Consider the following 13915-nt stretch of genomic DNA (forward strand, 5'->3'; position numbering starts at 1 on the left):
TAGGTAAAGATGGTAAGCAAAGGCATGATCTTCATGGGATTATCAAGGAAAAGAATAAAAAGAGAGCTTAGACCTAAATCTTCAGGAACTCCCAATATTTGCAGAAGATGAGTCTGCAAAAGACTTTTCTTCTGTAAAGGAGGAAAATCAGAGAACTAGGAGGACGATCAAGATAATTGTATCATGAATGCCAAGGGAAACGATAGCATTTCAAGCAGAAGCAAGTGTTCAACGAAGCCAAATGCTGCTAAGATATCAGGTAAAATGAGGACCAGAAATGTACTTTGGATTTAGTGTTATAAAGACAAAAAATTAATGTACAGAGAAAGAAAAACTATTTTGGTCATCTGAAGTACTAAGAAGGAGATATAGGATCAATGAAGGGTCTGGTGTATTTTCAATGGAAGAGACTTGAGCATGTTTAAAAAGCTAACGGGATAATTTCCACTTACAAGAGAGGTGGAGTAGTTAGTGGTAAACCGGTGCTTCAACAGCAAACATTCAGAAAAGCCAGATAAAATATAGAAATCATCTTTTTAAAGGCAGCAGAAAGGTACCAATAAGAACTGAAGGGACTAAAACTCCAGGAGGAAATCTTACAGAGGTGAGCTATCTCCTTATATCCGGGGTATATTTGCTGATTCTAGGTATGAGCAGGAAGCTGAGATTCCAGGCTTTGCACCAGCAGAGGAACAACTGACAGGGGACAGAGAAAGCATCAGAGATAGACCAGTTCTAAATATGAAAGGTTTAAAAAAAATTAAAGAAAACAACAGATTAGTATCTTCATGACCTTGGGATTTCTTAAATATGTCATAGAGAGTACTAGCCATAAAGGAAAAATATTGATAAATTGGACTACATTAAAAATTAAAATTTCTATTCAACAAAAAGACACCTTAAAAAAGTAAAAAGGAGCCCTGGACGTGTGGCTCAGTTGCTCGAAGTGCCATTCTGTGCACCGAAGGGTGGTGAGTTCCATTCCAAGTCAGGGCACATACCCAGATTGCAGGTTCCATCATGATTGGGGTGGGTATGGGAGGCAACTGATCAATGTTTCTCTCTCTCTCTCCCCCTTTCCTTTCCTCTCTCTAAAGGGGGGGGGGGGGAAGAATAAGTAAAAAGGCAAGCCACATAGCAGAGAAGATGTGCATATTCAAGAAAAGAATTATAACACCTAAAATCTGTAAGAAAAAGGTAGTTAAGTCAATTAAAAAAAGGAAAAGTCTTGAGCAGGCTTTACAAAAGATGCTATTGAAATAGCCAACAGACATCTAAAAAGATACTCAACCTTACTACTCACTCATAAGATAAACCAAACTAAAAGCACATTGCATTATCACCAAATACCCACAAGAATGGCTAAAATGAAAAAGCCAATACCAAGGCCCTAGCCAGTTTGGCTCAGTGGATAGAGCATCAGCCTGTGGACTGAAGGGTCCCGGGTTCAATTCTGCTCAAGGGCACATGCCCGGGTTGCAGGCTTGATCCCCAGTGGGGGTGTGCAGGAGGCAGCCAATCAATGATTCCCATCATTGATGTTTCAATCTCTCTCTCTATCTCCCTTCCTCTCTCTGAAATCAATAAAAATATATATATTTTAAAAAGCCAATACCAAGTTTGGTAAAGAAGTATCTAGAAGTCTCATACACTCCTGGTGGAAAAATGTAAATTTATATACTTAAAATCCCTCCTAGAAATACATCCAATAGAAATGGGTATATATATATATATATATATATATATATCTCCAAAGGAAATGTACAAGAATGTTCACTGAAGCATTATTTATAATAGTAAAAACTGGAAACAACCCAAATATGTCCATTAACATTATATTGGATAAATATATGTAAACTAGAGGCCCAGTGCAAGGATTCGTGCACTGGTGGGGGGCATGCTTGGCCTGCGGGGATCAGCCCGCTGCGGGAGCAGTCACTCATCCTGGTCAACCAAGCAGGGCTCCCATTGTGGGAGGGCACTGACCACCAGGAGACAGCTCCTGCATTGAGCGTCAGCCTCCTGGAGGTCAGTGCGCATCATAGCGACTGGTTAACCGGTTGTCCCGCTGTTCGGTCGCTGGGCTTTTATATAGATAGGTTGTGTTACATTCACATGATGGAAAATTTTAATAAACATGTATGAATCTCACAAACATGTTGATTGAAAAAACTTGATACAAATAAATGTGATTCCATTTATATAAAGCTCAAAGACAGGCAAAACTAATCTATAGTGTTAGAAACCAAAACAATAGTGGTTACCATTGATGGGGAGTTGTAGTGACTGGGTGCCTGGGATTGTGACAATGCTCTGCTGCCAGACCAAATTAGGTACTGTTTACATTGCTATAACACTTTGTGAAAATAAAATTTCTATATGTATGTTATACTTCAATAAAAAGTTTACATTAAAAAAATTACAATAGTATTAATTTAGTGAGGAGAAAAGAGTTAAAAATATTAAGGGTAGGACAAAGTATGGTAGATCAAAATTGAACAAATATCACACAGTCCTTCTATACTCTCAGGGCAACTACAATGCAAATAGGCTTACATTGACCATCACAGAAAGAATTCCATTCACTTGGCCTCCAGGAAGGAAGGTGAAGGGTCTTTAGAGCAATCTGTCTGCTCCTCTTATCTGCTGGCTGAATTCCTAGGCAGATAGCCCCACTGACTAAGTGGTGTAATCAAGGGACAGCATTTAAGTGGAAGAAACCCAAAGCCCTAATAAAGGTATGAGACTGTAGAAAGATATAACATTACTGACCCCAGAGAAGGGAAATTCTCTGAGTAAGCATTGCTTTCCGCAATCATGCTGCACTATATACACCCCAGACAAGCCATTGGATTCTCCCTTTATGGAGGGAACCAGAAACATGGATAACTACTCAAGGCAGTTCTCCTAAAAAGTATTTTTATTTTCCACCCAAGGACCACCAATTCAAGGCCCAAAAGGGACATGGATCGGAGGTCAACCAATTTCCCTCCACAAATAATTACTGAGTATTTTATCAGTGGAAAGCTCTACCTTAGGTGTACATATTCAGAGGGAAGGTTTCAAAGCAGAATCAGACCTAATCCATGCTCAAAATAATATCAAGCACAGTAGTAATTGATCAGCAACCGGATTATCTGCCAGGAGGGATGACAAGAGAAGGTTTCAAGAAATAAGTACATTTAAACTGGGACTTGAAGGATGGAGAGAATTTTAAGGGTAAGGTGGAGGATAAAAAGTAGATATTCTAGGCAGAGGCAAATGATGTGAGCAAAACCAGATATTGGAAAGTGCAGAAAAGGAATGAGCATTTAGAGTATCTACTACAAGCATGTCAAAATCAAAGGCTAACACGGGCCAAATAAACAAGGTTTAAGTTTATGTGGACTGCAAAAAAACAAAAGCTTCAATTTTCATAGAAATGTAGGTTTACTTCGATAGAGACATGCTGAATACAAAAGGCTGAAGTAAATGAGTAATCGTTAACATAGTGTAATAGAACATTTTAATAAAAATTAATATTTTTTTCTTGAACATTAACATACCAGACACTGAATAACTGCACAAATTAATAAGTGTAACGCAAATAAATCTATTTTTCTTGTTCGTCGAAAGCGAAATATTTCCTATTGCGCACACCAAACAAGTCAGTCCAAGACTAATGATAGGGCAATCAGTTGCTAAAATATTCGCTGGTAGTATTAGTAGAGAGAAATGGTGCACCTGCGTGTAAGGCAAGTAAGGGAAATGAATGCAACATGATTATAGTAATCAGTCATTAGTGAATGTTGTAGTTCATTATTAATTATTTATAAGAGGATATTGTAAAAATTAAGCTACAAAATTTTTATTAAAACATTTCTATATTGGCTGGGCCACAAAAATATTTGTTGTGGGCTGCGAGTTTGACATGTTTGATCTACTATGTGCCAGGCATTGTGTTAGAGGCTGCTTTTTATATAATTAATTCATGAGACTCCGAAAAGTTAGTTAATTTGCTTAAGCCAGTAAACTGGCATAGCCAGGATTAAAATCCAGTTCTATCTAATTCCAGGACATGTGGTCTTTCCTGTATGTGTGGCAATGGGAAAAGTACAAGATAAAGCTGAAAAGGTTAAACTAAGATCAGGGCTCTGAAAATCTTTTATTTTGTAAATAGGGAATAATGAAGTTTTCTTGGAAGTAGGGCTACAAAATGTCTCATCCGATAACATAATCTGGAAAGATTTAAGAAGAAATGCTAGAACTAAGTTGAAAAGTATGGTAGAGAGCAGGAAATATATCTTAAAACTGTGAAAAAGAACAAGTGGAGCTGAAGCAAGAAGACAGGCTGCCTCCAAAGTCTGGAAGAAGATTCAGAGCAATTGTGATGCCAAACACAGAAGAGAAAGGTAAAGAAAAAGGCTTACTTGTAGACAGAGAAGACAAGCTACTAAAAAGATGGTCCACCAAAACACTTTGTACAGGCAGAGACTGCATTTGCTTTCATCGCCAAAGTGTTCAGGATCTAGGAGTGTTTCACACAGGAAGTCATAAATAAAACCTTGATAAAATAACGGAGAGAGGTCAAAGGGACAGATGGGAGAGGCAGAGAGATCAAGAGTTGGATCAAGATTTCAATAATACATTATCTCTCTATATAAAACCCTAATATGCAAATAGACCGAACGGTGAAACAACTGAACAACCAGTTGCTATGATGTGTGCTGACCAACAGGGGTCGCACACGGAACATGGGGGGCGTTGGCAGCAGGCAGCAGAGCGCGGAACATAGCAGGCATCGACCACGGCGGGATGGTGGAGCAGGTGAGCAGGGGCGCCAGACAAAGACGGGGTGCCATTCGCTGTCATCGGGGCGAGCCTCTGGTGGTTACTGAAAATTCTTTGCTCCCACACACCGTGGTCCCGCTCAGTGCTCGCACCCGCTGCTGTGCTGAAGCCACCGCTCACACTTGCTGCCAGCACCTGGCACCAGCCCCGATCATTCGGCGCCGTCAGCAGGTGAGAGCGGCGGCTGCCAGCCCTGATCACTCCACAGGTCTTCTCCACCTCCCCCTGCTCCTGATGGGCGATCTGGGCCAGCAGCCGCCAATCGCATCCACTGCCAGTGACAGCCCCACTCGCACCTGCAGCCACCGCTCGCACCTGCTAGCCCCGATCACTCCTGAGGGCTTCTCCACCTCCCCCTGATCCTGAGGGGCAATCGGGGCAGTAGCTGCCACTTGCACCGGCTGATGGTGCCGGCCCCGCTCGCACCCATTGCTGGTGCCAGCCCCAATCGCTACACGCGGTCAGCGGGTGAGAGCAGGGTCAGCGCTGTCAGCGCATGGGAGCGATGGCAGCGGGAGCAGGGCTGCCGGCAGACAGGGGACCGGGGGTCGCGGTGGGAGGGGCCAGGCAGGGGCACGGAGGATGGGCTGAGACCTGCCCCTGTGCCCACTGCAGCCTCGCGGCCCACAGTTCCTTTCAAGGTGCACAAATTTGTGCACTGGGACCCTAGTAACATAATAAGCGATGACTAAAGCAACTGAATGCATGAGAATTTCACTAGAACGTAAACAGAAAGGGAAGGAAGAGTACAAAAATCTGGAGAATAACCAGGCACTCCTGGTAATGACAAAAATAAGTAAGAAGAGACAGGAGAAAAAAACAAAAAAAGAACTGAGAAAGATTATAGGTGACCCTCTGCAGAGAAGGTTTAAGAGAAAGATAGAAGTAAAACAGATGAAAGAGGCAAAGGATAAATGGCTGGTGAAGAATTAGATGTACTCATTCAAAAGTATGATTAAGCCCTTGCCAGTGTGGCTCAGTGATATAGAGTGTCTACCCATGCACCAAAAAGCCACAGGTGCAATTCCCAGTCAAGGGCATGAACCTGGGTTGCAGGTTCAATCTCCGGCCCTAGTTGGGTTGTGTGCAAGAGGCAAGCAACCGATGCGTCTCTCTCACATTGGTATTTCCCTCTCTCCTCTCTCTCTCTTTCTCTCTCTCCTCCCTCCCTCCCTACCACTCTCTCTCAAAAAAAAAAAAAAAAAAAAAAGCCCCGGGTGAGGATTAACAACAACAAAAAGTTTGATTATGAAAATAGGATGACAAAAGTTAAACGAAAATAGTGGATTGTGGTAAAGTGCTCTAGGATGGGAAATCTGAAGATGTTGGAGGCTTAAAGGGTATGAGGTCCTAGAGGTAGCAGAATGGCATAGGAACAAAAGCACACACAAGTTAAGCCAGGTAAGAAGAGAGACATTTCTTCCTTTGAAGCAGAAGAAGTACAAAGAGAAAAATGGAGTAAGAGTACTGAGCCAAAGATGTATATAATCATTCCTATTCTTAAAAGAGAAGAAAAGGGAGAAAGAAAAAACTTCTCCAAAAGTTCAAGTCATTCCCAGGCAATAACAGAACCACCACACATTCACTTGGGTGTGCTGCACTATATCCTAACAGACAACACTCTTCTAAGGACAGGAATCTGGACCCACCCAGCTCTGTATCTGGCCCAGCTAGCCTGGCATAAAGACCAACACACAGAGGACTCCAATAAACGTTATTGAAAAGGAGTGTGAGCAGGTAAGCAGGACCTGGGATGACTCAATGGCTCATACAAGCTGTTATTTCTCCTATAAGGGGAGCAGTGACATTAAGGAACAGCTCAGCTCTGGCTAGAGCCAAGAATCCACACTGAATCCTGCCTTGGAGCTTCCAGGGAACTACCATGAGAAGAGGTCTATCATCGTTATCACAATTCCAAGAGAACTGTACCATACACTGGCGTCTTCCCTGGCAGGATGACAATAATGAGCTGTAGTCCAGAGTACGTGTTCTTCAGATGCCGGAACATGGGCTCCACGCTGTCTGCCCCCTGAGCATATTTGCAGAAGCAAGGCTGGCCCTGGATGGGCATCCCTGCATCCTTGGAAATTTTCCGCAGCTGGTCTGTGAAGTTTCTGCAGGACAAATATGGTCATGACAGGAGGCAATAAGTCCCATTTTAAAACCTTTGACCAAATGCTTCCATCTTAGGTTACTAACACTATGACAGGCACTGAGAGATTCTGAGATGAATGAGACATGATCACATCTAGTATCTAAAACATTTATATTTGAATAGGACAAGATAGAGCCTACTATGTGTTCAATGGTATAAGCAGAAAGCTGAGGGAGCCCAAAGAAAGGACCTGTGGGAATTCTCAGCGTCCTCACCAAGTCCCATTAAAGCAGTTATTCCTGTGCTGTTATAGGTGCATAGTAATAGGCAGGTGTCCTCTTTGCTCAAATTAAAATAAGGTCCCAACAGCCCTGGCCAGTGTGGCTCAGTTAGTTGGGTGTCATCCCATACACCGAAAGGTTGCCAGTTTGATTCCCAGTCAGAGTACATGCCCAGGTTGCAGTTGATCCCTGGTAGAGGGCATGCAGGAGGCAGCCAATTGATGTTTCACTCTCACATCAATGTTTATCTCTCTCCCCTCTCCCTTCTTCTCTCTCTAAAAATCAATCTATATATATATATATATAAAAGGCTAATATGCTAAGTGTTCAACCATCTGACGGGTCACTATGATGTGCACTGACCACCAGGGGGCAGACACTAAACACAGGAGCTGCTGAGCTGCAGTGACTTGGCAGCGACGGTTCTCGGGTGACACACCACGAAAACAGAGAGGAGGGAGCCTGATTCCTCACAGGGCCGTGTGATTCCACCTGCGGCCGTGGGTTATGTTGTTTCTGGGGCACTGTCGGCCCCGAATCTGGTTTACTACACACTTGCATTTGCGTTCCACACTCTGTATCACAGCAACTTTGCAGAGTGCCCTCTTGCACACTGGGATCCCTCGGGGGATGTTGGAGAGCTGGTTTCGGCCCGATTCCCACAGGCCAGGCTGAGGGACCCCACCTGCTGGAGGGACCCCCTCACTATGCAGACGCCAGGGAGGGACCACGGGAGGTTGGCTCCAGGGTTTGTCTGGCCCATCTTGCCCAGTCCTGCCCCACCAGCCACCTTCTAATTAATTTTCTTTCAATGTGCACGAATCGGTACACCGGGTCATTAGTTAAAATATATTTTAAAAAATAAATAATAAGGTTTCAATAGTGATTGGAACATAGGAGGATGCTCAATAAAAATTAGCTATCTCTTTCCTCCTATTCTTTGTGGTTGAGAAAGATTAAACAAGCCTCTTTCCTTTGGTTTTAGGGCTTTACTCTGGGAAAGGAAGACAAAGCTGGAAGAAAGGTTACACATGCAATAGATTTAAAAAATTAAGCTACGAACAAGGCAGCAGAGCAGCATCCCCAGCAGATGCAGATCTTTGTGAAGACCCTGACTGGCAAGTCCATCACCCCTGAGGTTGAGCCCAGTGACACCACTGAGAATGTCAAAGCTAAAATCCAAGACAAGGAGGGCATCCCGTCTGATTTTTGCGGGCGAACAGCTAGAGGATGGCCGCACTCTCTCAGACTACAATATTCAGAAAGAGTCCACCCTGCACTTGGTGCTTCGTCTGAGGGGTGGCATCATCAAACCCTCCCTCCGCCAGCTCGTGCAAAAGTACAACTGCGACAAGATGATCTGCTGCAAGTGTTACGCCCACCTGCACCCCCGTGCTGTCAACTGCTGCAAGAAGAAGTACAGTCACACCAACAACTTGCGCCCCAAGAATAAAGTTAAATAAGGCCCCTCCACCAACTCCTTGGGTCCACAGGGCAGCCTTCTACCTGAACCCTGTGACGCTGGAGCCTCAACAAAGTTTCTCTTTTGTCGACTAGAGCAATAAAAAAATAAAATAAAATAAGCTACATAAATATAATTACAGACTGAAATGAACAGCAGGAAATTTAATTTATAAGACTCCTGCATTTAGATCAAAAGTAATAATGTACAAATAGAGAAAAAAGCAAGTTGTTTAGAGCAGGGGTGGGTCATATAAGGCCTGCGAAATAATTTGGTGTGTCTCTGTCAAGGCATTAGGGGTGAGATGTTTGACCAAATATAGCAGGCTAATTTTTAAGTTGCTAATTTTAAGTGGCAACCTTTCGGTGTACAGGATAATGCCCAACCAACTGAGCCACACTGGCCAGGGCTGTTGGAACCTTATTGTAATTTGAACAAAGAGGGCTAATTTTTAAGTTGCTAAACATCAATTGGCTGGACCGTGATTATAAATATCCAAATGGCTCTTTGCAGGAAAAAGGTTCCCCACCCCTCGTTTAGAGGATGCTATTATATAATGTATAAATATCAATATGATTAAAAAACCTATATAGTAAGAAAATAAGTATTTTTCACATATTTAGTTAAAAGAAGAAAGACAAATACTGTAAATACTGCTATGTAAAACTTAAAATCATTTATATCATATAGGTATTTAAAATGTATAAATTGGATAGAAAGATTACAATAATTCATGAGAGTAGCTGCATCAGAAGGGAGGAATGGGACCAGGTTGGAGGACATAAAGGAAATCTAAAATTTACCTATAATATTTTATCTACTTAAAAAAAAAGATAAAACTTGGGATGATGAATACATGGGTGTCTGCCATATAATTCTATATATATTTTAATATTTCAAAATACATCTTAGAATAAAGAAATAAAACCTAACCATTTTTCATGTAAATAAGAGCCAGGGCTCTGATGGACTATTAACAGTAATTTTTCCATTTCTCTTCCATTTTATACAACTGCAATGTAGCTACTAAAATAACCAATGTGTTAGTAGATTCCATTAATAGTGTGCCTTTACTTCAAGAAAAGTGGTAGTCCCAATCTTCTCTCTACTACCAGATCATTTGGGATATTATGTTCAGTGCTGCTGGCCACAAAATGTTAGAAGTCTAAAATATGGAAGGTCTTGAAATCTTATGCTAAAAGTGATATATGGCTGAAGTATAGGACTTCTTTAACTGAAAGAAAAATTCTAAGGGTTGATCCTATTGACTGATTGTCAAATTAATGGGACAAGAGAAAGACATGGGAATAAGAGAGAAGCACATGGAGAATAAAGCTATCAACAAGGTGACACAAAGGCATAAAGGCAGAGAGCTGGGAGCCTTTCTAATATTGCTAAGGACCAGACAGCCCTCCAATGCTAAGCCAAGGCTAGAAGAAGCCTGGCTTAAATGGGGCTAAAAAGAAACTACAATTGTATTGGTAGTGGTTTGGTACCTGTGAGGGGAAAAGGGAGAAGGGAGAGCAGGGCAGCTAGAGTCCCCACATTCATCAGGGGTTGCTGTAAATAATTCTTATGAAAACCCCAAGGCCAGCTGATCCCACCAGGGCCCATCTCTATTATTCTCATAGCTGTCCAAAGTGGTCAATTCCAACTCTTCCTCAGCCTCGGAGTACACTGAGTACTCCCCATCCCAGATCCATAGAAATAAGAAACTACCACTTCAAAAACTGCAGGAAATACCAAATTTTACATTTTAAATGAGTGACTTTTGCGATATTTGAAATATATCCCAATAAAGTTGCCTTTAAAAAGAGACTGCAGGGGAGTCATTGATTTCTTCCACTTCACTCATTCACTCACTCAAGACTGTTACTCCCCTAACTTGTTCCTTTAAACCAGTGGTCGGCAAACTCATTAGCCAACAGAGCCAAATATCAACAGTACAATGATTGAAATTTCTTTTGAGAGCCAAATTTTTTAAACTTAAACTTCTTCTAACGCCACTTCTTCAAAATAGACTCGCCCAGGCCGTGATATTTTGTGGAAAAGCCACACTCAAGGGGCCAAAGAGCCGCATGTGGCTTGCGAGCCACAGTTTGCCGACCACGGCTTTAAACCATTTGGCTGTATCATTTTTGTCATTGCTGTCTATTCATGCAGAGATCTTTACAACTCATGTTCACCAATTCAGGTTACTTGGACCTAATACATTTTGTGCGCAGGAGAGGACAACTCAGAGGATCAGATGAATAAGCTACTCTTTTTTGTTTCCAATTAGTAATGTAAGCTTTGAAGCCTCAGAGCTGATTTGATGTGAATTCTGACACTTTTCTTGATATGCAAACTTTGTACAAGTTACTTAACCTCTTTGAGCCTCAGTTTCCTGAAAATGGAAATACCACCACCTGCTCACTATGAAGATGAATTTAAATAACGTAAAATGTTGGCATAAACATTATAGTCATTACTATTATTTATTACCAGGTTAATAATTATAACAATAAAATAATTCAGACCTGTCTTAGGAGGTTCATGCCTTGAAATCATCATCTCTGAACAGATAGGGCTCCTTACCAAAACTTCTGACCACAGATTGGCAGAAAAGGAACAGGCAGAAGTTTGAGCCAGACAGCACAAGGAAGCAGAGTCAAGAATCAGCAAGAGCATACTATAGATCAAATCTTGGCCTCATAGGGATAAGGGAAAGTAGGCAACTGTAGGGTCCTTTCCCCAACCTTCTATCCATACACCCAGCCCTCCTTACTTGAGCACCTCTTCTCGACACTGCTTTTGGGGTGCGAAGCAGGCGATGGCCCAGACTTTGATCTCAATCCCATTGTAGAACTGTTTCCCTCGCATGTCCCAGACACCCTGATTGGGTGTGGCAATGGCCCGGTTCTGGAGATAGGCAAAGGGGGCGCCCAGGTGAGCCTCAGTAAAGCCAGGTGGGCAGGGGAACAACAGCCCCTGGCTATACAACCCAACCTCCTCCCAAAATGCCCCAGAGATGTTGTCTGGCCCTGACCCTGCTCACCCGGCCGCCATACTGCAAGATGGGCGCCGGCAGCACTCGTCCTGTGACCTCCGTCATGTCATCCTTCACTTTGATCCCAAATTCCTGGATGTAGGGATCTAGGTTGTAGCTGGCATTCTTCATCTACAAGACAAAAGGGGGGAATCTCAGGAGAGTAGCAGCTTGGCAATAATGCTCACCCTCTGGGTCCCAAGTAGAACGCCCTGGGCAGCTGAGACTGGCGAGAAATAGCCCTAAAAAGGGAGGGAAAGTGGAAGATGATGAAAGTGGGAGGGGATAACATAGGGAAGAAAAAAGGGAAAGAGAAATAGGAAACAAAGTAGCTACAGGGTCAAGAAGCAAGAGCAGTACTATGGAGTCCCAAGCAACAAATCTAGACGTGTGTCCTTCCGAGAGTCCTGCCAAGGCAGAAAAGCATCTATGCTACCAGGGGCCCCAGTGACTGAGCAATCGAGCACATGTTTCTCTGCAGTCCCACTGACCAGGCGGCTGATCTCCTCCTGTCTGTCTGGGGCCGACCTAGCTGTAGCCTTTATCATGGTCGAAGTCTGATTGTCGGTCAGCTTCTTAATGCAGCGCTGCCCAGCCACAATGTTACAGACCTGAGGAAACAAGGAAGACAGTTCTGGCTTGAGTTCAGTCCATCCTATACTGAGTCCCACAGTAAGAGAAGAGACCTTGGCTGTCAACCTTGGGAAGAGGACTGCAAAATTCTTTGGGCATACAGGTAGGTTGGAAAATATCCATGTGCAATACCAAAGACAAAATAGCCATTCTGTGATTAAGAGCTAAGGATCCAACCTGGTATTGCTCAGTGAATGAGTGTTGGCCTATGAAGCTGGACATTATGGTTCGATTCCCAGTCAGGGCATATGCCCAGATTGCGGACTCCATCCCCAGTAGGAGGTGTGCAGGAGGCAGCCGATCAATGATTCTCTCTCATCATTGATGTTTCTCTCTCTCCTTTCCTCTCTGAAATCAATAAAAGTATATTTAAGGAAAAAAAAAGAAAAAGAGCTAAGGATCCAGCACCAGATCTGGGCTCAGTCTTGTATGTTAAATGGGGAGAACAGTAACAATCTCATAGGGTTGTTTGGAGATTAAATAAAATAAAGCACTTAAAGGACTGAGTACCGTTCCGGAACACTAAAAACTCAATAAATTGCAGGATAACTTATTATTTACCAAAGGTCCCAGTACAGAGCTCTTCTGAACACTAAAAAACTCAATATGCACAAACTGGATTCGTAAGGTAGTAAAGCAGCTCTCCAATGGTGGCAAGCAGGCCAGGAGGAGTGCGAGCAGTGCTGCGCACCCGGCCCTGGCTCAGGCTCCTGCCGATTGGCGCACTGCTACATCCCTCGGGGGATGTCTGACTGCCAACCCGATCCCCGCAGGCCAGGCAGGGGTCCCAGATTGCGAGAGAGTGCTTGCCAGGCTGAGGGACTCCCCCTCCCCCACTCCGCACAAATCCATGCACCAGGCCTCTAGTATTATAATTTGATTTATATGAAATACCCAAAAAAGACAAATTCACAGAGACAGAATAGATGAGTGATTACTAGGGGTGGAAGGGAAAGTGTGGGGGCGAAGGAATAGTGACTATAATGGTTATGGACTTTCTTCTGGGGGTGATGAAAATGTTTTAATATCAGGTAGTGGTGATAGTTGCATAACTGAAAATACTAAAAAACCACTCACTTGTACATTTTAAGAGAGTGAATTTTATGGTATGTGAATTATATCTTGATAAAGCTATTCTTTAAAAAAAAAAATTCCGCCCTAACCGGTGTGGCTCAGTGGATGGAGCGTCGGCCTGGGGACTGAAGGGTCCCAGGTTCGATTCCGGCAGGGGCATGTACCTTGGTTGCGGGCACATCCCCAGTGGTGGGTGTGCAGGAGGCAGCTGATGGATGTTTCTCTCTCATAGATGTTTCTAACTCTCTATCCCTCTCCCTTCCTCTATGTAAAAAAATCAATTAAAAAAATATATATTTTTTAAATTCCACCAGGCTATATAGCCTACATGATTTGACCCTGAAACTCTCCCCAATATCATCTCCTATTACTTTTTCCCTCATATACTACATGCCAGCCACTATGGCCTCTGTCTATCTCTTAAAAAGACCCAAACTTTCTGCTGCTTTAGATAGAGCCTTTGTACTTGCTATTTACCTCATGCATGGAAGGCTCTTTCCTCAGGTTGTTAC

The 13915-nt window shown here is 43.0% G+C and overlaps 1 protein-coding gene and 1 pseudogene across 3 annotated transcripts in view; one reads left to right on the top strand and one right to left on the bottom strand.

The window, feature by feature from the left end:
• AGO1 (argonaute RISC component 1) overlaps positions 1–13915 on the bottom strand; it is a 41592-nt gene that overhangs the window by 11695 nt on the left and 15982 nt on the right. The window contains exons 9-12 of one of the 2 annotated variants that reach the window (XM_079778125.1): positions 12188–12307; positions 11706–11828; positions 11436–11569; positions 6760–6944 (exon numbers count right to left, since the gene is read on the bottom strand). In XM_079778125.1, coding sequence (XP_079634251.1) covers positions 6760–6944; positions 11436–11569; positions 11706–11828; positions 12188–12307 — 562 coding nt within the window. Of the gene's footprint in view, positions 1–6759; positions 6945–11435; positions 11570–11696; positions 11829–12187; positions 12308–13915 lie in introns of both variants that reach the window. The other variant, XM_079778124.1, reaches the window with a different exon arrangement.
• On the top strand, positions 8046–8761 carry LOC307103426 (ubiquitin-ribosomal protein eL40 fusion protein-like; annotated as a pseudogene). Its single transcript has one exon. The product of its transcript is annotated as a ubiquitin-ribosomal protein eL40 fusion protein-like (transcript).

The sequence above is a fragment of the Cnephaeus nilssonii genome (genome assembly GCF_951640355.1).
Source record: "Cnephaeus nilssonii genome assembly, chromosome: 7".
Taxonomy (NCBI): Eukaryota; Metazoa; Chordata; class Mammalia; order Chiroptera; family Vespertilionidae; genus Cnephaeus; species Cnephaeus nilssonii.